Genomic DNA, 23108 nt, shown 5'->3' with positions numbered 1-23108 from the left:
TTGAATAATGAATAAGTTCGTTTTCAGAGTTAAAGAAAACTGTGAAGTTTTTGTAGGAAAGCGAAGGTGATAACAACGTAAGCAGCGTGATTTGCGGGACACGTTTTTTTAAGCTGTTTATGAATCTACCTGTGCGTTAAGAACAATTATCAATTATCAATGCCCCAATCAGCAATAACGTGTCTTTTATTGTTTTGTTTCAGGATATCTTTCTGTCTAGTAAGATATTTTATTTGCATTGATGTCTGGTTGGACTTAAATATTGTTTATCTTTTGGATTGATTTATAATTTGATATATTATTTGGTCTAAATGTAAATGTGAATGATAATTTGACTGTTAGGTAATGTCATTTCGTTCACTCTTTTCTATAAATAGAATATAAATTATTTAAATGTTTTATTGATTTTCAACATTTTAATATCTGTTTTGTAGTATACTGGTTCGGGTGCATAAATAATAATTTTTCCCCATTAGTGAAAAAATATCCATTCCACTAAATTCAGTAGACTTGATTCTGATCTTAAGTCTGATCTCATTCTTCCATCTTTCCTTAACCGAAGCAGAAACAAGATGGAGTCCACAGATTTCCCTCTTTATACAACATTTGAAAAGCCTTGTCTAAAAATAACCAGAGGTTTTGCCTGCATATATTTTACTGGAATTTTGGCTCTTGTTTTCTATCGCATTAGTTATATGCCAAGAGAAGATTATTTTCCATGGATTATGGTGTTTGCTGCAGAGCTGGGGTTTGCCTTCATTTGGGCATTAGAGCAGGCCTTCAGGTGGCGACCTGTGACTCGATACACTTTCCCAGAAAGGCTTTCTGAGAGGTAAGGATGATTTTGTTTATGTACATTGGTAGGTTCTCAATCGTCTACAGTCAGGTTAAAAAATAGAGAGCCACCACTATAGTGCAGAATGTTTCCTTTTCTAACTGTAGATTCAGTATTGTTTGTAAATGGGCAGGTTTGAAAATGATCTACCACCTGTTGATATATTTATATGTACTGCTGATCCAATTAGAGAGCCTCCAATGAATGTTGTAGATACTGTACTGTCCACTCTGGCTCATGATTATCCCACAGAAAAACTGTCATGTTATGTGTCTGATGACGGAGGATCTGCACTTACCTTCTACGCTCTGTTTGAAGCTTCGATGTTTGCAAAGATTTGGGTTCCTTTCTGCCACAAATATTTCATCCAACAGAGGTGTCCAGATGCATACTTTTCAGAAAGTGATGCTCACCAAAATAAGAGTTTGTTGTTTGCAACTGAGTGGGAAAAGCTCAAGGTAAGATAGCAGGTTGAGCTATGAATTAGAAGAAATAAGATTTGTATTGAAGATACATGTGGGATGTGTAATTTTGTGTTTATTAACATGGATTTGTTAAATTTTTGGGTACATATTTTGGATGAGAAATTTGTGATGATAAATCATACAGTAGATCATGAAAACTTGATTCTACCATATTTTTATTTTGTTTTCCATTTGCTAGACAATGTACGAAGAGATGAAACATCGTATAAATAGCACTGTGGAGACGGGCATTGTTCCAGAAGCCATGCGCAATCGGCATGATGGGTTTAGGGAATGGAGTTCAGGGATCACTTTGGGAGACCATCACAGTATAGTTCAGGTCACTAAAATCATACTGACTTTCACAATACTGTTCATGCAATTTATTACAATTTTAATTTTGTATGCAAGTTTTTGGATTAGATTGTGTGAGCAATTTTTTTCATCAACGTTTCGAATCACATTCCGTGATTCATCATCAGGATATAAGAGAGTTTAAGGAGTCAACATTTCAAATCACACTCTGTGATTCATCATGAGGATGCAAGAGAACTCCTTAAACTCTCTTCCATCCTGATGATGAATCACAGAGTGTGATTCGAAACATTGATAGAAAAAATTGCTCACACAATCTAATCCAGAAATTTGCATACAAGATTAGAATAGATTATGAAAATTTGTTAGCTTTTACTTTCTTCATCAGTTATTTTTACAAATATATATTTGCTTTGGCTACTTGGGTTTACTGTAGATTTTGCTAGAGAAGGGAAAGGATGGTGGCGTTTATTTCCCCCGTCTTGTATATGTGTCTCGTGAAAAGCGACCTGGATGCCCACACAATTTTAAGGCCGGTGCTCTCAATGTTCTGGTATTTTTCTTGCTTCCATCTCATATCTTTACTCTTATTAGCTTGGTGAAAAATAATCATTTTAATTGGGGTTAAACCTTGTTTGCAGATTAGAGTTTCTGCTTTGATGAGCAATGCTCCATTCATTCTTACATTGGATTGCGATATGTATGCCAACAACTGTAAAGCACTTCGTGAAGCTATGTGCTTTCTCATGGACCCTCAAACTGGTCATCAGTTTGGGTATGTCCAATTTCCCCAAAGGTTTCATGGCATTACAAAATATGATTTGTATGCCAATCATCTCAAGAGAATTTTCGATGTACGTATATGCAACCTATATTATATTAATAACAACACCATCTGTTTATGCACAAAACTCTATAATAATCATGGATTACTCTATATATGCAGATACAAGGTAAAGGTATAGATGGAGCAGAAGGTCCAATCTACGTGGGCACAGGATGTGTGCACCGTAGGGATGTTCTATGCGGAAGCGAGCCACAAAATGTAATTAAAGCATCCATTGAATCTGCAAATTTAGAAGTGGAAAAAGAATGTTCATCCGAGATATTAAATAAGGCAACGACACTTGCCAGTTGCACTTACGAGGAGAACTCACTTTGGGGCAAAAAGGTAAATCTAAATTATATGGTCCAGCATGTAAGTTTTATCTTGCTTAACTTTGCAATAAACACCTTTCAATATTATTGATTTTATTGGTTCACACAATAAGCATTGATTTAATCAATCAGCATCATTTAATTAAATTAGGAACTTAAAATCAAAATAGTTATATTAGAATGTGTTATATTTCAAATGTTAGGATTACTTATAGATTTTTATCTATATCATTAGGATTCATTCATAATATCATTAAACTTATATATTTTCTTTAGGAATTAGAGGATATGTACTTTGTATTTCAATGATAGAGAGAATTATTCCCATCCTCAAGATTTCTAGTCTTGCTTTTGAACCACAGTTGATCATTGGTTTTTTATGCCTTCAATTCAATCCCATTAAATTTAATCTTTGTTAGAGTGATCAACCTCCCAAGAGCACAAATAGTTATAAACCTTCACATGAGAGAAATGATATTCCATCAAAGAAATGATGATATTGAGATGAACACAGTAGTACAAACGCATTTCCTATAAAGGAAAAGGCTATAATGTGAACACCAATAAGGTGCAAGGGTAGGTACAACTACTTACCAAATATTGGCACAAATATTAATATTGGTAAGAAATAGCTATTGACAACTATTAACAACAACTTGAGTGCAAATACCAATGCACCTAGAAAATGATAATGCCTAATTAAACTTAATCTTATGAGTAAATTATATTTACTCCAACAATGTTATCAAATTCATTTTTATCAAGTGTATGTTCCAAGACAACATTAGTTTATGACCCACTTATGAACATACATTGTACTAATTAAGGACTATATCATTTTAACATCAAATGTTCACATAGTGGTAGAAGCATACATCGCCGATGCATAGCATTGCAAGCTCCCACCAAGGTTGAACATACAAAGGTGATTATCTCTTATATATTTCACAAGTATGCATGGGGGTTAGGTTAGGAATACATCATCTATGCATAAGCTGACTAGCAACATCATAGGTACACATGGTGACTAGCTTGGACATATATCACATAAATATAGTGCAGTTAATTTACTTGTTCACTAACACATAAGTTTGTATGCACATCCCCTTCAAAAAATATAATGCCAATGCATCCCATATTACATCATGGATCCCATCCTTTTCTCAACCCACAATGAACTATGCCAACAAGGAAGGATATCATATTACTGATCCTCATAACTAGAAATGGCATAAGTATAACAAGATGCACATAGCACAAACCATTTTTACATAATGATTGACTCGCATATTCATAGAAACCAATCAAGAAGAAAAATTGGATGTGTCACTAATGGATTACCTGATTGATTAAAACTTTCCCTATTAGTGCATCCTAACTAAATAAATAAATGTTGATGCATTCTATACTACATCATGGTCCCATCCTTTTCCCTTATTCACTACACTAGCTATGATGATTTAAAAGCATCACATAGTACTTGTGATCATTATTATATAAGGGACAATTGTGACAACATGTACATCACATAAGGTCATTATTAATATTGTTATAGTTTGTCAAACCATTCAAGTTGGTGGATCATGATATCTATCTCCACTATGCCACTAGAAACAATGAATTTAACCTAGTATAAGATAGGTTCTAGGATCTATCACACGCATAGAAATGATAAAAGATGGATAAGCACTACAATACCATGGGTAGCTCATAAAATTTATTTCCTCCATATTACTAACCACAATTAGCCAGACCCTAATATATAGTAATTAGCTCCTAGCATATGCCACTTACATGGTACTAATAATAGCTACCTAAATTATGCTTGCTTCCTATCATGGATATCACTAATAACAATTAGCACCTGTCACTTTCATGGTACTCCTAATAGCTCACTATCCATGGCTATATCAAAATTATCTCTAATATGTAAGGGTTATGTTTTAGCTAAGTACACATGTTTAGTAAATAATAAAAATGATAGGTAGGTTGAATTGATTATCTAGTACATTATAAGTGATATAGAAACCTAGTTTCAAGGTCCTATAGGGCTTATAGTCAAATTATCAACTCGTGAGTAGCATTTTAGGTCCACATAAATTGGTCTCTAGTCAAACACATAAACATAAATCAATACCACTTATGATAATTAAAATTTATTCCCTTCACTTAAATTTGTTATTTAAAAACATGTTTTCTTTTAGATAGAAATTAACTCATCATACTAAATTTAAACAATATCGTATTTTTAAGTGCTTGAAATTTTTGTATAAACACCAATCATAAAACTTAGCATACCATTATCCAAATAAACTAATATTAAATTGAGACAACATACTACAACTGATAATACCTTGTATTACTTGTCCATATTTAGTACTAGTAATAAAGGGATATCCATCTGAAAGTTAACATAGGTCTAGGTACAAATTTAGATAAGGTAGTTCATTCATAACCATTAGGAGTTGCTCAAGCCACACATCATAATAGATAAATTCAACATCCTCACTAAATATGAAGTTAGCATTTTTCTTTAACTCATTTGTTACCATGGCATGGCCAAATGTATTATGCACTTATTTGTTAGAAGGATAAAAATCACCTAACCTATGCCCTCCTATATTGGTTAATGATATGAGATATAATGCCATAGTGTTTGAACCATAAAATTAATTGATTTTAGCTTATATAATACTTGTTTCATTCTCACACATTCACATCAAAGAAGGTTATGCTTATAATGACTAAAATTTTATCCAAGATTGAAGTAGATTTTTCAAATCTTAAAACACACCTCAACTTAAATTGGCTAAATGGTAATAGGTTGACTTACATTGGTTCCACCATATATATATATCGAGAGACCAAAATAAGGAGAGTTTATACAAAAACAAGGATGGGAGGCAAAGCCTTAGCCATTAATCAGTGGGATTATCCGACTGATCAAAGACAACCTCCTACACAAAAAAGAGTTATGAGAGAGAGTATATACAGTGAACCATATACATCAACTAGAGGCTACTGGACACCTATTGCAGAATCTCATCTTGGTTTTCCATCCATGTTGTCCATCCTTGTGGCCCTTCCATCCACACCACCTTCTTCCGCTCTAGGACCTGGGTAAACATTTCGAGCTTATCAAAGTAGGGACCTCTATTGTCTCTGATTTCCTTGATCAGTTTCTTTAGAGCCTCATCGAATGCAGTCTGGTTCTCCGCAATTCTAGCCCATTCAAAGCCATCCTTCATCTCATATATGAACATGGTTTCCCGGCCATCCCTAAGGAAACACAATAGATTCTCCCTCTCAACATTCATCAAAACGCATACTTGCACAACAATTTTATAACGTGTGAGTTTCTTAAAAAACCCAGTAAGAGTCCTATCAGTACCTTGGAATTTTTCCTCATTTCTAAGCTTCCAAATAAACCAAAGTATGAAAGAAGAGAGAATTTGCCAAAATAGGTTCGCATCCTTCTTGAGGCCATGAATGAATCTAGCAATAATATCAAGAGTACAAACATGTTCAATAATGGAAATTCCAAACATCAACTAGACCTCTTTGGCAAAAATGTAGTCAAAAAAGATGTGCCACATAGTCTCAGGCTTCCTACATACAGAGCATAGGTCGAAGGCAACAATGTTATTCCTAATAGGTAGTCTATTCAACATTAGTTGCCACCTGAAGCATTTGATTTTAGGGGGGATGTGGGACTTCCATAGTTTCTCAAATGTTTTCTGCCAGGCAGATGTATTAAGGTCAACATACCAGAGGGAGTTAATATGATCAATCATCGTGGTATCATGAGTGAGCAGTTTGTAGATAGACTTGAATTTGACCTTGGAGAGGAGGGAGCCATCCTTCCATCTGAATGAGAGGTATCTATGAGCATCTACATCAGTGTTCCTAGGAAGATCTAGACAAGCACAAGCATTTTTAATCATATTGTAGGTTCTCTTATGCGAGGCAGGGAGGCCAAACTTATTGCTAAGGTCCTCCCAGCTGATGAGATTATCATGTTCCAAGATGTCCATGAGGTATTTAATGCCTTTATTATACCAATTCCTAGCAGAGCAACCTTGGGTTAAAGCAAGGGGTTTAGAGTTATGGTAGAGATTCCACCATATTGACCTTTCCCCATGCAGAGTATTATTACAGTCAATATTAGAGTTGGTAATAAGTTTACGCACATGATCCCAAGATTTCTAGATGGATTTAAATGCCCAAGTGCCTTGAACAGACACAGAGAATCCATCTGCTATCAGATCACTAAAGGGGGGGACTTTCCAAGATTTGGTAGACTTGGGGATGCCATTTTGTATGATATTTCTGACAAGGATCTTCTAGGGTTCTTGTCCTTCTAGGGCATGAAATATCCACTTGGCAGCTAGGGAAACTCCTTGCATTCTGAGATCTTTAAGTCCCAGCCCACCAAGTTTCTTATCTATGTGGCACCATAGCCATTTGACTGCATGGGCCTTTCTTTTACCCTTACCATCATACCAAAGGAAGCTCCTGATAGATTTTTGGATCTCATAAACTTGGTAGTTACTGAACATCCAGATAGAGGAGTAGTACAAACTATAGGAGGAGAGAATTTTTCGGCAGACTTGGATCCTACCAGCCAGGGATAGAATCTTATTGTCCCATTTATTAAGGTTTTTGTCAATCTTTTCTTTGACCCAAATCCACATATCCTTGAGAGAGGGAGAGACAGAAAAAGGGATACCGAGGTACCTGACTATTTTATTGGGTCCTCCCCATGAGTATCCAACCTGCTGAAGCCAATCTGGGGGTTCCTCATTCCACCCAAGCAGGATAGACTTGAAATTGGAGATACGAGCACCATACGCTCTGCCAAAGGTTGCAAGCTTTTGATTGAGGGAGTCAATGTTATGCCTAGAGAGCTCCAGGAAGAGCGCAGTGTCATCAACAAATTGTATGTTGAGCAATTCAGAGTCATTTGGCATCTTAATGCCATGAACTTTAGGGGATAGGGTATCATCTCTTAGGAGGTAAAAGAGGGCGTCTGAGGCAATGACAAATAGAGCAGGGGCAAGGGGGCTGCCCTATCTAAAGGATCTAGAAAGAGGAATAGACTGGGAAAGTGATCCATTAACTTCAACCAGGGCGGAGGCATCTTTGAGGAGAATTTGGACATATTTACAGAACTTGCTAGGGAAACCAAAGGCTTTGAGCATCATGAGGATGAAGTTCCATTCCACCCTGTCATAGGCCTTCTCAAAGTCTACAAGGAACATGGCAGTATCTTGATTTGAAGTTTTGGCCCATTCCATAGATTCCCAGCTAGTGACAAGGTTCTCCAAGATATACCTTCCTTTAATGAATCTTGTTTGGGTAGAGCAGATGAACTTGGTCCAAGGATCTTCTCAAAGCGAGAGGCTATGGCTTTGGCTAGGATTTTATAAGAAATGTCAAGGAGAGTAATTGGCCTCCCATTTTTAATGAGGGCTTTGTCCCCATCTTTTGGGATAAGTTTAACAATGCCCCTATTGATGGACTCCCCAAGGGTGCCACTATCAAATGCTTCGGTGTATATGTCATAAAGGTCTTTGGTGACCCACTCAATATTGGTTTTGTAAAACTTAGCAAGAATTCCATCGGGGCCAGGGGCCTTATCATCCTTGAAGGGCTTTAATGGCATCAACAATTTCTGTCATAGAGATTTTGGTCTTGAGAGAAAGAGCTTCAGCCTCAAAGATTCTTTTTGGGATAATATTATTGCACCTATTTCTAGCCTCTTTTGAGGCTTCACTATCTTCCGAGGTAAAGAGGGTTTTATAAAATATTTCAAAAGCATCTTTGATCTCATTGATGTTCAGGAGTTCCTTATCCTCAACTACGATTCTGTCAATTTTTTCTCTTTTTTTTTTTTGTTTAAGGAGATTGAAGAAGACTTTAGAGCCTTTATCTCCAAATTTGAGCCAATAATTACGTGCTCTGATGAGGGCACCCTTGATTTTGACCTATTGATGTTTCCTAAGAATGTCTCTAGCCTGAGCTACCCATTCTGCCAGGACAGAGGAGGAAGGATGTAATTGTATTTCATGTTCCAAGGAGTGGAGCCGATTAGTGGGAGTTTTTTCCACAAGCCTGAAATCCTTGGCTTTCTTCTGGCCTATAGTTTGGAATTTTTTTTCCAAAAGGAGACATTTCTGTTCTATCTGAGGGTGTGGGATTGGGGATGTTGAGAGTGCATGTTAAAGAGTCTAACCATTTTAATGGCTGTTAGGGCATCCTTGTCATTTAGCAGGGAGGTATTAAGGATAAACTTCTTATTGAGAGGATTGTTGTTAGGGATGGAGTTCCTAGTATTGATGATAGCAATGATAGGGAAATGGTCAAATAAGGTTACTGGTAGAATAGCCACTGAGTTCCCCAAGTGGTTAGGGGAGAAGGAGAAGAAATTTTTATTAACATAGAACCTATCTAATCTAGAGTAAATTTGGCTGGGGCCTTGCTGAAAGTTGCACCAGGTGTACCATAGTGTAGAGGATTCAGATTTCCTACCTTCAAGGGGGTCAAATAGCTTCATGTGTTGTTTAAATCTAGCCTAGTGAAGTTTCTCTTGGCACTTCCATTTGAAAGGGATACCCCCGGCCTTATCATCTTGGTTTTCAATCATGTTAAAGTCTCCAACCATGACCCAAGGGATACTTGGAAGGGCTGCCATCCAATTCTAAAGGGACACTCTTTCCCTATGATCATTAGGTGCATATATAGAACATACCCCAAAATAGGAGCCTCTGATATCTAGGGAGGCCCAAGCCACTCTATTACAAGGGGAGACACCCCTATCCCTAATGTGATTTTCCCACTTAGGGTTAATGAGGAGACCAACTCCACCCTTTCCCTTAGGATGATTGATGCATATTTTGATCACATCTCTCCAAATAAAATCAAGTGCAGTGTCAAGGGAGAACTCAACAGATTTAAGCTCTTGAAGCATCAAGAAATCTAGATGTTTATGATAATTCAGAAACCTCTTAATAACAAACTTTCTATCAGGCAACTCCAAGCCTCTAATATTCCATGAGATGTATTTCATTGAAAAAGGGATTAAGAGGGACTGTTTGGGAGACCATTTTGATCTCCAGACTTTTTCTTATTTTTGGAGCCAAAAGGTCTACCTTTCTTTTTAGCCATGGAGGAACCTTTCATGAGGTCATCCTCTTCCTCACTAAGCTCTGATAGCTCAGTTTTACCATATGCAGTTTCTACAATGTTCGACTCAGGTACTTGGGAGCCTGGAAAGCCAAGGAGCATTGAGCTAGACTTAATGTCCTCTAGTCCCTTATTAGCATAAATGACTTCAATAATATGGTTGTCCTCTATTTCATTTAGCAGAGATGCAGTCGTGGGGTTGGAGGTGTTAACATCAGGGGTAGCCTTTACAAATAATGTGGATTTAGATCGTTTGGGGGTCCCAGACCTGAGCACCATTTTTGCAGGATTTTCACTCATGCTATCATCACCAGCACTGCGATAAGGCTTCTCTAAATTTTTAACCATGTTTTTAACCAAGGAGGTGGTCAGAGTTTGTGAAGCTTTTAGTATGTCATCATTCATAGTGATGGGGTATTTGCTATTGGTAGTCAACTAATTAGCAGTTTGATCACCAGCTCGGATTTGATTTAAGGTGAGTTGTTGGGCATTCTTTTGTCTCCGCTTTCTTGATGTGACTGTTTGAAAACAATCAGAAGGCGAATCCTCATAAATTTTGGAGGAAATGGAAGTAGGGTTGAGGGGTTCGGTAGTGGTGTCAACAATCATTGGGTTTAATTCAATAGGGATGAGGCTAGGAATCGACCTTAGGGAGGGATCATCTTTAGGGTTGCTATTGTTTCCAACAGAATGAAGGTTGCTTGGGTTAGGGATCGACTCCTTATCAGAGCTAGGTTTTTCAGATGTTCTTGCTAGGTTAGTGTTATTTTTTTGTTTCCTATGGTTGATGATTGGGCAGTTCTTCTGAAGATGCCCTTCTTTTTTGCACAAAAAATAGGCGTTTAGTCCTCCAAGTATTTCAACAGGGCAAACAAATGTTTCATCACCGATGTTAAGGTTTAGCAGAGGAGGGATGTCGACCCCAGTTTTAATGGATATAAGTATTCTTGCATCAAGGTTAGGGACTAAACGCGTTGTTTCATCAACCCAAATTATTCTCCCAAATGTTTCCAATACCTGGGGAAGAAAACGTCATAGGAAGGGAGGGACATCCTTAAGGATAACCCATCTAGGGCTTGAGAGCGCAAGAACTTCCTCATTGACGGCCTCTGAAGACCAGGCTAGGGCACGAAAGGAGGTGTTCCCAACAATCCAGTATTGTCTTTTAATAATTTCAACCTGGGATTCATGATTATTAAAAAAGATAATATACAGACCTTTCTAGACTTGCCTACAATTTCTATCGTTTGGCGAAATGCAGAAAGAATTCGAGGGCACGGTAGGGCTCTTACCTTCCTCACCAAGTTGTTCGCCTCCAGGAGTCTTAAAAAATCTCGCGCTAGGGTGGACTCCATGGGAAGACGAAGCAATGGTCTCGGCAAAGGTTTTCTTTCGGTTTGAGTGAACCTGCTTAGAAGGTTTAGCAGTCTCGGCAAATGTTTTTGTTTGGCTTGAATGAGCCTGCTCGGTGGGTTGAGGAGAATTAATGGTAGCGCCATCAGACTCAAGCTCTATTGGGAGCTACAGAGGAGTCACATGAGCGATCAGAGGTGTGATTAATGGTTAGGTTAACGTGTACAAAAAATACATTAAGCGCCGAGTAGAAAGTAAATGCAAAACAGTAATAAGGGCACGAAGTAAATGCAAAAGAGTAATAAGGGCACAGAGAGAAGATGCAAACCACGTGGAGGAGATTAACTCCTCCACATCCTAATAGAGTTGGCCATGTTAGACAATAACGGTGATGTTGGAGAGCACGCAGTCCGCAACAAACCCTCCAAAAAAAATGCTCCAAAAATTGCTCCAAAATTCGCTCTAGAATTCGCAGTCCAAATATATTTCGTAGTCCAAATTCGCAGTCCAAATTTCACAATCCAGAATTCGCAGTCCAAATTTCGTAGTCCAGAATTCGCAGTCCAGAATTCTCCCTAGAATGATATCGTTTGGCTAAAGCTATCTCTGAAGTATCATTTAGCATACATTCGTTGTCACTTCGATTTTGTGTCTTGAGTTTATTATTGCTAAATAACTGTCGTGCGACTCAAGAATCCCATTTTCCAGTTTATCAAACCCACGATTTTTAGCAAGGACTGAGCAATGAAAACTCCAAGCCAAAATTAATTATTTTCCTCCTAGTGACCTGATATGCTTGGATAGGTTGCAACTTGCAATGTCCATCTGATATTTTGCTGATGCCAATCAAACTGTTGCCACCAATCACTAATAACGTGGAAGCCCTAACCTTGACTTCATTTCTGCTAGATCAGTATTACGAATTCCCACTGTTATCTCCTACTTCAACCAATTCATGTCTAGAGTGCAGTCCACATTTTGTTTCTTCTCCCCTTTGCGATCAAAATATCCGGTGATTTGTATATGTTGTCTGTATCCCAGCAATTTGGTCCTAGGGTTTCAACCTTGAATCTCCGCACAATTTTGTTTCATTTTCCTTCCCCACCATATATATTGGGTAAATATTAGTGAAAATATGAGATCACAAATAACTAATATATATTTCGCCTCAAGTTGAAACATACTAAAAATGGAGAGATATTCAAGGTTAGAAAAAAATGAGCAAAATTTAAATCTATTCATTAAGTATATCCTTATGGACTTGGGTCAAAGAGAAATCATTTGTTAAAGAACTATCTACATAGATATTTATAAATGTGATTAAATTCCGAAATAATTTTTCTCATAATATTTTTTAGGAAATATACCAATATTTTCATATCACCAACATTTTATAATTGTGTAATAATTTTTTCATATTAATGAAATATAAAGAATAATATAGAAGAAAAACTATAAGAAGGATTAAAATCCAATAGTGTAACAATCTATAATTTACCGATACCCATTCTACGGCTAGATTTCGTACAATTTTATTAATTATTATTGTATATTACTATATAGTTCCTCCTTTAACAAACATGTTCTATAACAATTCCATCTAAGGATGCCTAGATCTCAAATTAGACCTCACCACCTTTATTATTCATAATTCAAAATGAACATCCCAAAATCTCTCATTATATCATCTCTTTAACATAGCACTAGAGCTAACTACTCAAATAGAAACCATCCATTTTTGTATAAACCTATTAAGATAAATGAAGAGATGTTCTATTTGTTTACAATCCTCATTCACACTTCCTCATGGGTACAAAATGCTATAATTATTGAAGGCAATGTTCATGATAGTGATCTTACCATAGAATGATGACAATAATAAGTTATGATATTTATTTGTAGGTATATAGTTAAATCCAAGGACATTAATAACCACTTGTGACATCAAAAACTTCTAAATAAAATTCAAGTTTAATTGTCACCACTTTTTATACCAAACAACAATAATATTACTAGAATCAAGATCCATACACAATTTTCTTTCTTACAACATAACATTAAAATGAATAAAACAATATTAATCTAGCCATATTAAATTAGATAGGGAAACAATAGGTAAATTATATTCACAATGAAACAATTATGAAAAACCCTAGAAGTTTTAATGGTCAGATAGCCATAGTAAGCCAAATTTATAAATAACCTAAAGAAAAACTATTTACTATGTCGAGTATACTAGACCATGCAATTAAGACACACAATGACAGACTACAAATTAATTTGTAGACCATATTTTTGATTAAGTAAGTAGAGAAGGACCTTGATCCCAAGTTATAACAAAAAAACCATAATCATAAAATGACGAGTCCAGAAAACCTCACTACCAGTGATAAAGTAGAGCTTAAACAAAATAGACTAACCAAAACTATTATAAAAGAGACCAGTTTATAAAATTCAATTGACATGTCGGCCAAAAACTATTAGTAAAATTAAATTTAAGGAAGTAAAATGAAAACTATAATTGAACCTATGAAATAGAAAAATCACAGAGCAACAACAAAACCCTAGCCCCAAACAACTAGTCAAAGAGAGTCATAATCAACGTTCTGAAATAGTCAAATATAACCATGTCCATGTAACTAAACCTACTAGTTCTAACTAACCACCATCTTCTTATCATAATACCTGGATACCAAGTATCATCAAGATTAAACATAGCATGAACAGTATTCATCATCAAAATAAAGTCTAGTTTAAGAGGCACACATGCCCAACATCTTATAAACATAAGAAAAAACACTAACCTCCTATACCAGGTAAAGAACTTAAGAGAAAAAAGAGGGGGATGCCTAATCATTATTAATCAGGGTCCAATTGTGCTTCAACCTATCAACTTGGATGGCCCAAGTGTCCTCTTGCATGTCTTGCCCACCTTCCCCATCCACCTTTTTCATCCCTTGTTTAGTCAGCTTCTTGTTTTTCTTCTTTATTTTTCCCTGTCGAAACACCACTCCCACAACTGCCTTGTTCATCACTCTATTAGTGATATCACATAGAGAACTAAAAGCCTTGCACAAATTATCTAATTTTTGTTTATAATCTTCATTTTTTTTGTTCCAGGCTAAGAACCCATTCTTTGAGCTCTTCTATCTCATCCTCCACATTATTTTTGTTTTGTTTATCCAACAACATTTCCTGAGAACAGGGGACCATCTCATCATCTTCCATAATGTTAAGGGGTTGTGGCTTTTAGACTATTCTATTGTATCATTGATTTAATATTTCTATAGGGTTTATCCTTGAACATTATTCTCAAAGGTTAATGACAATAATTAGAAATATTAGATTTTGTTAGAGTTACCAACAAAAAAAAAGAATTACACCTCTCAAACTAATTTAAATGTGTAGAAAATCTAGAATGATATTTTGTAATTCTAGAATAAAAATATATTACTAAAATTATTCAAGTTGAAAAATTATCCTTATTTCTTTAATCATACCAAAAATCTTACTATAACTGTTGCTCTCCATAACCATAACCCTTTTCTATCTAAGACAACCTAGTAGCTTTGGAAATCACATTCCAATATTAATTAGTGGATATGTTATTCATTGGATTAGGGTTTGAAACATCCTTCTCTAGAAAGAGACAATAATTTAAATTTTTTTATGGGTATGAATGTTCCTTTATGTCTTTTTTTTTGTTTTTTTTTTAAATCTGTTGGCATTTTGCTTTTATTGGTTCACTATGTTATTGTGAATTCCATGAAAAAACTATTAGCAAAATATTTTAAGGTAGAGCATTGCCAATCTCTCCTCTTTTTATTTAGGAACACATCTAAATTGATGGAAAAATAACATTCAACACCTAAGTAGTGTTAATAGTAAAGACAAAGCTAGAAGTCATAACTTCCTATATGAAACATATGTGCTATCACAATTACTATAGCTTTCATAGACTCGAAGTTTAATAACTTAAGATATATACAAATGAAAGTTTAATAATTAAAATTTTCTCTTTATCTCTATCAAATGGTTAACTATCAGATGACATCCACCAACAATAGCTTACATCCATTGCTCTAAACCTCTTTAAAATAAGGAACATCTTTTTAGAATGCTAGGAAATATGCCCACTACATTAATCTAGTAGGCAGTCCATGAATCTCCATGGTTATGAAGGGATGCCTTGCCTTATTAATGGTGCTAGAGACTAAAGTCTAGTCAGCTTGCCCATGCCCTTATCATTATTCTACCGATACACCAATACGTACCATTAATTTGTCTCCCATCCTCTTCTCTCTTAAATGACCTTTTAATTTGTTAATTAATTTTTCCACGTTTTTCCAAAATGATGGATGTGACTATCTTAATTTTTAATTTAATTATTTATTTATTTTGATTATTATAAATGATAAATACATCTGTTTATATCACGAGTTACCAGATTTGAATTACTTTATTTATTCTTTATTTCAATTTTTCTTATATATATTTTTTATATGTATATAAATTTTAATATTACCTTAAAAAATTATAATTCATTATTTATCATTGTATTTTAGTTTTTAAACACATGATACTGATGCCACTGTAAAAAAAAAAACACTCAAGAAAATCATCATTTAATTTCATTGTCTTATAATTATAAAGATCATAAAATATCACCTATAGTATTGATGAAAAGACAGTTTCTTCCATAAATTTTTATTCTCTGTTTTAGAGACAGTAAAAACCTTATTTACACTTTAAAACCTTGATTATTCTCCAGGTTGGCATAATGTATGGGTGTGTAGTGGAGGATGTTTTAACTGCATTTACAATACATTGCAGAGGCTGGAAATCTGCTTACTGCACTCCACAAAGAAACGCCTTTCAGGGGCGTGCACCTCTTAATTTGAACGATACCCTGATTCAACATAAGAGATTGACCGCAGGTCTATTTGAAATTTTTGTGAGTAAGTTCTGCCCATTTGTGTATGGGATTGGTCGTGTTAGTATAACACTCAGAATGTGTTATGGCTATTACTGTTTATGGGCTATGTCCTGCCTGCATATACTCTCTTATGGCTTGGTTCCGGCCCTATCTACCCTCTGCGCCATATCAGTATTCCCTCAGGTACTCAACGCTTGTTGTAAAATAGTTAATACCTTATTATTTATGTAGACTTGAGCTTGAAGGTAAACAATGGACATGTTGAGTCTAAGATGTTCATTATTTATGTGAAACTCAATTGAATAAATAGATAACCCACATTGACCATAGCATAGAGGTTGCTTCTATAGGTTGCTCCTGCATGTTTGTCTTAAACGTTGTCATGTTTTATGGCAGATTTCAAGTCCATGGTTTCTGCTCTTTGGGTTTCTATCACTCTCTGCATATGCATACAATATAGTTGAATTTGTGATGGCTGGAGGTTCAGTGAAGAGTTGGTGGAACGAGCATAGGATGTGGGCAATAAAGGGGACCTCATCGTATCCATTTGCATTAATTCAAGGGCTCTGCAAATTGATGGGTATTTCTGAAGTGGGTTTTGAGGTGACAAGCAAAGTGTTAGACAGTGAAGCAGCCAAAAGATACAAGGAAGAAATCTTTGAATTTGGAGTGGCCTCAGTAATGTTTATTCCTCCTGCAACTATCACAATTATCAACTTCATATCACTGTTGAGTGGAATGACACAATTTGTAAGGGGTGGGTATCCAGCAGTTGAGGGTATGTTTGTGCAGCTCATGTTATCAAGTTTTATAGTGATGAATGGATTTCCTATATTGGAGGGAATGTTTATGAGGACAGACAAAGGACGGATGCCTACTTCAATTACAATGTTCTCCATTATGGTGGCGGCGGTTGCATGTTCTGTGGCATTACAAATTACTCTCTACTGAAAGAAGTTTGTACGCACTCTATGGAATCTATTATGGTTTGTGTACTGAAGTCCGAACGTAAGTATTGTACTTAATTTGGCCAAGTTTTAGAAATAGAACAAGTTTAAAGGGTTCAATTATTATTCTTTAAAGTGATATTAAATGTAGAGTTTTAAATGTTCATTCTTGGTGTTTCATCATTCAGTAAGAGTATTTAAGTTCTTATTCTTAAGGAATTAATTATTGTATCAGATAATTATTATTGATTATGTATAACATCTTTTAAGTTGTTACTTTTTATTATGGAGAAGGTGTTATCTAGTAAATATAAATATATTGTTTTAGAACAAAAAAAAAAAAATGTTTAAACTTTATCAATATGTTTTATTATCAATTTTGATTATATATATATATATATATATATATATATGTGTGTATGTGTATTTTGAATATTTATGAACATTGATAGTAATTTTAATTTCGTTTATCTCTATATACTTTTATATTTAATCAATTCTATAAGTAAATTAATATATATACCACATATATATGAAAGACAATATTATTCAAATACTTTTAAAAAGTTTACATATTCAATATGGATTGAATATGCATTGTAACAAAGAGCTATTTTTAGTGGCATATGGATTTAAATAATATTTTTGGTTAGTTGTGTCTACAAGATACTTAAAAGTTAGGATTAGCATATTATTCACTTTTAATCCTATGTTCTTTGTTGTAATCCTATTATTCACTTGTAATCCTATGGTCTTTGTTGTTTTCTCCAAACATCTTTAAATCCAAAGCTCTATGTTAGTCATTTAAAAAAAAATGAAGATCTTGATGAGTTAAATATTATTAAAACCATTAAAAACCTAGAGAAAATAGAAAGGGTAAGAGGTAAAACTCCTTAAGAGTCTAGATACTTAGGCTATAAATAAAGGGCAATGTATAAGATAATTAATGTAATGCTATTGATTATGAAAGTCATGTTAAAAGTTCAATGGTGGGAGTTATTTTGAGAAAATTGATGATCCTTGATAAAATGATATTCTATGTAGATTATAAAATAAAGAAGTCAAATTTGAAGATTCACTTACACTTACAAGTTTTTGGTGTAACAATAAATCTACATTTAAATTATGCTAACTACTAAAAAATTGAATCTATGATTATTCATAGAATAAAATTAAATAGATACAAGATACTACACTTCTTTTGAACATATACAATATAAAATTACTTTAAATCTCTTTTTAAATTGAAATATAATAAAAATAGAAGAAAAATATGCTAAATATTTTTATGATAGAGTCATGAGTGTCAATTAATGAAGTTGTTTTCTTGAGTATTTCTATATATCAAAGTGATGATGGCTGGATTTCATTTGATAATGAAAATGAAAAACTTAAACTAATTTTAGGAGAAAGGTAAAGAATAGCTTAAGGAAGAAGAGAAAGAAATCAAACAAACAAATGGTAGAAGGATGATATGCTTGGAAAGTTTTTAATATATATTGAAAACAATTTAAAAGTTTAAGGAATCACAATGATTTCTTTATTTACATGTTTGTGCTCACTTTATCTATTGATTTGATAGACTATCCTTGCTATATTTATTTTTGGTTATAGCATTTTAGTAAATTTTCAAATTGTGGGGAACTATAATATACTTAAAATAAAAATAGATTTCTTATAAAAAAACTAATGACCTAGATTTCTTATAAAAAATGTCTTGGTATTATAGTTTATTTAACTATTCTAAAAGATTGGTTATTTTTATGTAATGAAAAATGTTATCTTGTTTATGTCAAGTTTTCTCCTTAGCATTATAGGTTATTAGTTCTTTTCTAGAATTATAACAATTGAATTGTAGTTAACATGTTATTAATGCATACTTTTTTAACCAATCATATTAGAGAAATTTTTCATATGCAAATAAATATTAGATGCATTTTTTTTAAATAAACACTTCTAAATTTTTTTGAGCGCTTGAGTACCCAATTAAGAAAACAGGTCAATCACATTCTACCAACAAACTACAAACCATAAATATGTGTAAATTATTATATCCCAAGATAAATTTAACTGAAAACTATTTATTTTTTTTATAAAATTATTATTATTATTTTATGAATTTTTGAACGATCTGTCTTTCATATTTCTTTTATCCAAATGTTATTACTTCTGCACTGAAAATAACCATTACATGCATCTTACATCTTCTATTTCAGTTGAAGGCACAAATATTGTTTTGTTTACTTAGTCAGATAAGAAGCATTCCAAATTTCCATGAAAGGAGCAACAAAATAAGGTGCTCTTTTGCTACATTTTATTTGTCTTTTACTTTGCAGGAGGTGAATAAAGCACTCATTCTGTAATTTGTGTTATCATGATTCATTAATATTTACCTCAATTTAGAAACAATCTGTCCAGTGATCTTTAAAACCTTATGGTGTTTATTTCTGATTTTGGAAGATTGGGATTGATGAAATTTAATTTATTTTTGAATTTAGAAATAAAGAAATTCTATTAGCTTTAATTCATTTTTAGTTTTTGATAGTAATATCTTTCATTTTTGTTATTATGACATGTGGTTCAATTATCGATCATAAATTAAAATCTAAGGAAGTTTAGTATGTTTTTTCATTGAATAATTTAGTTTCTTACATTTATTAAACAAATTTCTCTAGCAACAACAATGAATGATACATTCTATAATATATTTTAAAAATATAATAATTTCAAATCATAGCATTCTAAAGTATCATTCAACCAAACATACTTGTCAATATGTATTTATTTATCCTACGAGGATTTGGTAGGAACTTTGCAACAATGCAACCTTGTTTAAATATGTTAAGAGAATGATCATTTTTGTGTAGGTAGGTTAAACACAAATTTTAGAGATAAATATCCTTTTAACAATACTTTGAAAGTAGGAGAAAATGAAAGTTACTTTTAAATACATATTTATACCATAATATTAAAAAAAAAGATATGTAAAAAGATAATGTATAAATTATTTTTTATGTTTAGTATTTAACTTTAAGTAGTATTGATCTTATATAAGATAATTAAGAACTATGTTATTAATTGTGATTTTGATTAAATTTGAGATATTTTCTAGTTTGAATCAATTATTTATTATATATAAATATGAATAAAAAATAGTTCGTAGATATTCTTCAAATAAGGAAAACTAATTATGTAGATGTAAATAAACATTCACAACATGTGCACATTAAGGTAGATTTATTTTCTATAAATACAAAATTTGTTTAGGGAAAGAGTTTTGACATCTATGACAACACTAAGTCTTTGACCATATTAATTTTAGTGCATTCTAAACTTATATAAAAAAAATAAATTCTTTTAGATATAATTTGTATATAAAATTATATTTTTATTATGTTATAAAGTTATAACATGTAAATTTAAACCTTCTTATATTAGATCCTAATTTATACTATTTAATAAATCTAAATCATGTGTTTGGAAGTAAAATTCCTCTTTATAATTTGAATATCCCCATATGAAGTTTTAGAATCTTAGACTTGTATTTGAGTGAAAGTGTACTAAAACTAGTGGGATCTCATATATATATTTGGAGTTCTTTGTTTACATTAAATTCACATTTTCAAATTAGTTTAGGGATTAAATCTACAACCAATGGATCAAGAAATAAATTATATTAAATTATTCATTTGATGAATCATCTAACTAAAGCCCTAAACAAATATTCATAATTTATGTTTTACCAATTTATGTAAGTTTGGGGCTACGTGCTTATTACATCCTTTTAAAGCCTACACTTATGACTTATTTTTAGATACTATAAGTTATAGTTGAACTGAGAAATTATAAAGGTTTTATTTATGAGGATCCATGAATTTGTTTATATCTAAGTTACATCATAACTTTCAAGTTAATTTGTTTTGTGAAGGTATGGCGGAAGAGCTTTTTTTCTCCTTTTGGTTGGTCAAAGCTACCCACAATTTGATCTTAAATTTAATACGATCCTAATCTAATGTTGTTTACTTCATAGCAATGATATTCTAGAGTTATAGGATGTACTTTTGAATATCAATATAATCGAAGAAAATCTCTATAATTAGTAGTTTTAAATTAATTTTATAGTCCTCATTATGTTTATTAGTTTTAATTCATTTAGAGTATATAATTGTTATTGAAATTAATTATTATTTCATTACAAATTAGATGAATTATATCATGGATTAAATTATTCTATAAATAAAATATAATTTTACAAATAATATAATTGTCCTGATTTAATAGTGGGGATTCTATTGACCTCCCCCCCCACATATTTGAATTTTGAGGGTGTTTGCAAGACCCACATCCCATACAATTTAATTGTAAGTATATTGATTTGTAAAAATTTCCACCTATAAGGAGTATTTTGTAGCTCCACATATAAAGCAATTCAAAATGCAGAATCTAAAGTATAGATTTTTGACATTGGGGATGTTTGAAGATGAGAGCATTGAAAGTTACTTACACCGAGTGAATGAGATAATAAATGCATTTAGATGTACTAGTGGAAAAATAGAAGAAAGTGAATTTGTGAGAAAAGTGATGAGAACACTACCTAATTGATACAAACCGAAGAAGTATCTTATTGAAGAAAGTCTTGATATGGATAAATACACTTTGGATCAACTTTATTGATTGCTCTCTTCCTTTAAGATTGCAAAGATTAATAATCAGTGCTATAAGAAGAGGGGAGAAACATTCAAGGTTACTAAAAAGATTGAAGATGAACCTAAAACAAGCAATGGCATGGATGAATTGGAAGAAAAATTTGTGAGAAGACTGAAGAAAGTATCTGAGAAATACAAAGGTAAGTTTCCCTTTAAAAGTTTAAATTGTGGAAAAATTGGTCATTATGCCACTAGATGTACCTTCAAGGAATATAACTACAAGAAATAAGATGATGATAAAAAATAAAGGATAATTATAGGAGAGATGACATAAAAAAAAATAGATGAGAAGGATAAGTCTAAAAGGTATTTTTGTTCAATGGAAATATATTCCTTTGAAGATGAATATGGTGATGACTCAAATGAAGAATCATTATTTTTAGCCATGGAAGAAAAGAAAAGTGAAAGGTCTGGTACTTGTTGCAGATGTGTGCTTTATTGTCATTGATGTCAACCAATGTGGTCTGGATATGTTCTAGTTCAGACATTTGTTGTGTGAAATTTAGTGTTGAAGTATTTTGAGTTATTATTTTTTACCAGTTTTTATGATTATGGTTGTACCAAAGGTTGCTGTGGTTGGTTTTGTGGATCGGATGTACATAGGCTGCGTTGGGAGTTGTTCTAGTTGATATCAGCTTGTTTTTTATGATGAGCATAGTTGAAAGCTTTATCTGTATGGTCTGGGTATTGCCTATTTCAGTCCACACTCTTTCATTTGTGTAATAACATGATTAGTATATGTGTTTGGGTTTAGAAGTGACATACATTCATTGGTCCAATGATTCTGTGTGATGTATTCTTTTGGTCCAACGTTTCTCATTGGATGTTTATTTAGAACCGTTTTTTGTTACATGTTTTATATTTTTTATCTAGTTGTATATCTTGGATCGAAAATGTGTGTACACGTTACAATCTATCTTTTGGCCAACTTGGTGAAGATGTTTCTACTTTGGTTTGGTATATATACATGATTATTTGTTGAAAATAATATAGATGAGCTAGATGCACATAAGTTGGATGATCATGAATATGCGAGTGGAGTTTGGAAGTATTTATGTGCAACTTGATGTAAGGATGTCAATTTGAGTTGTCTCTATTAGATGATATTGTAGTGTAGATGTGATAGTGGATGTAGATGCAGTGATCTGAAAGGTCTAGTGGTCTAGATATTTCAGTAGGGTCAGAGATTGTCCTTTAACAATGACTATA

The 23108-nt window shown here is 33.2% G+C and overlaps 2 protein-coding genes across 2 annotated transcripts; both read left to right on the top strand.

Annotated features, from left to right (window-relative positions):
• The first annotated feature begins 515 nt into the window (after positions 1-515).
• Positions 516-9142, top strand: LOC131869348 (cellulose synthase-like protein E1). The gene is made up of 7 exons (XM_059215742.1): positions 516-832; positions 969-1293; positions 1499-1639; positions 2051-2167; positions 2256-2468; positions 2561-2785; positions 9047-9142. Exons 1-7 carry the CDS (start codon positions 573-575, stop codon positions 9140-9142), a joined length of 1377 nt encoding a protein of 458 aa, XP_059071725.1. The 5' UTR covers positions 516-572.
• Positions 9143-16090: 6948 nt separating this feature from the next.
• Positions 16091-17197, top strand: LOC131855953 (cellulose synthase-like protein E1). The gene is made up of 2 exons (XM_059215740.1): positions 16091-16429; positions 16643-17197. Exons 1-2 carry the CDS (start codon positions 16091-16093, stop codon positions 17195-17197), a joined length of 894 nt encoding a protein of 297 aa, XP_059071723.1.
• Positions 17198-23108: the final 5911 nt, after the last annotated feature.

The sequence above is a fragment of the Cryptomeria japonica genome, unplaced genomic scaffold (genome assembly GCF_030272615.1).
Source record: "Cryptomeria japonica unplaced genomic scaffold, Sugi_1.0 HiC_scaffold_244, whole genome shotgun sequence".
Lineage (NCBI taxonomy): Eukaryota > Viridiplantae > Streptophyta > Pinopsida > Cupressales > Cupressaceae > Cryptomeria > Cryptomeria japonica.
Note: the sequence above shows the minus strand (reverse complement) of the source record. Positions and strands in the feature narration are given on the sequence as shown.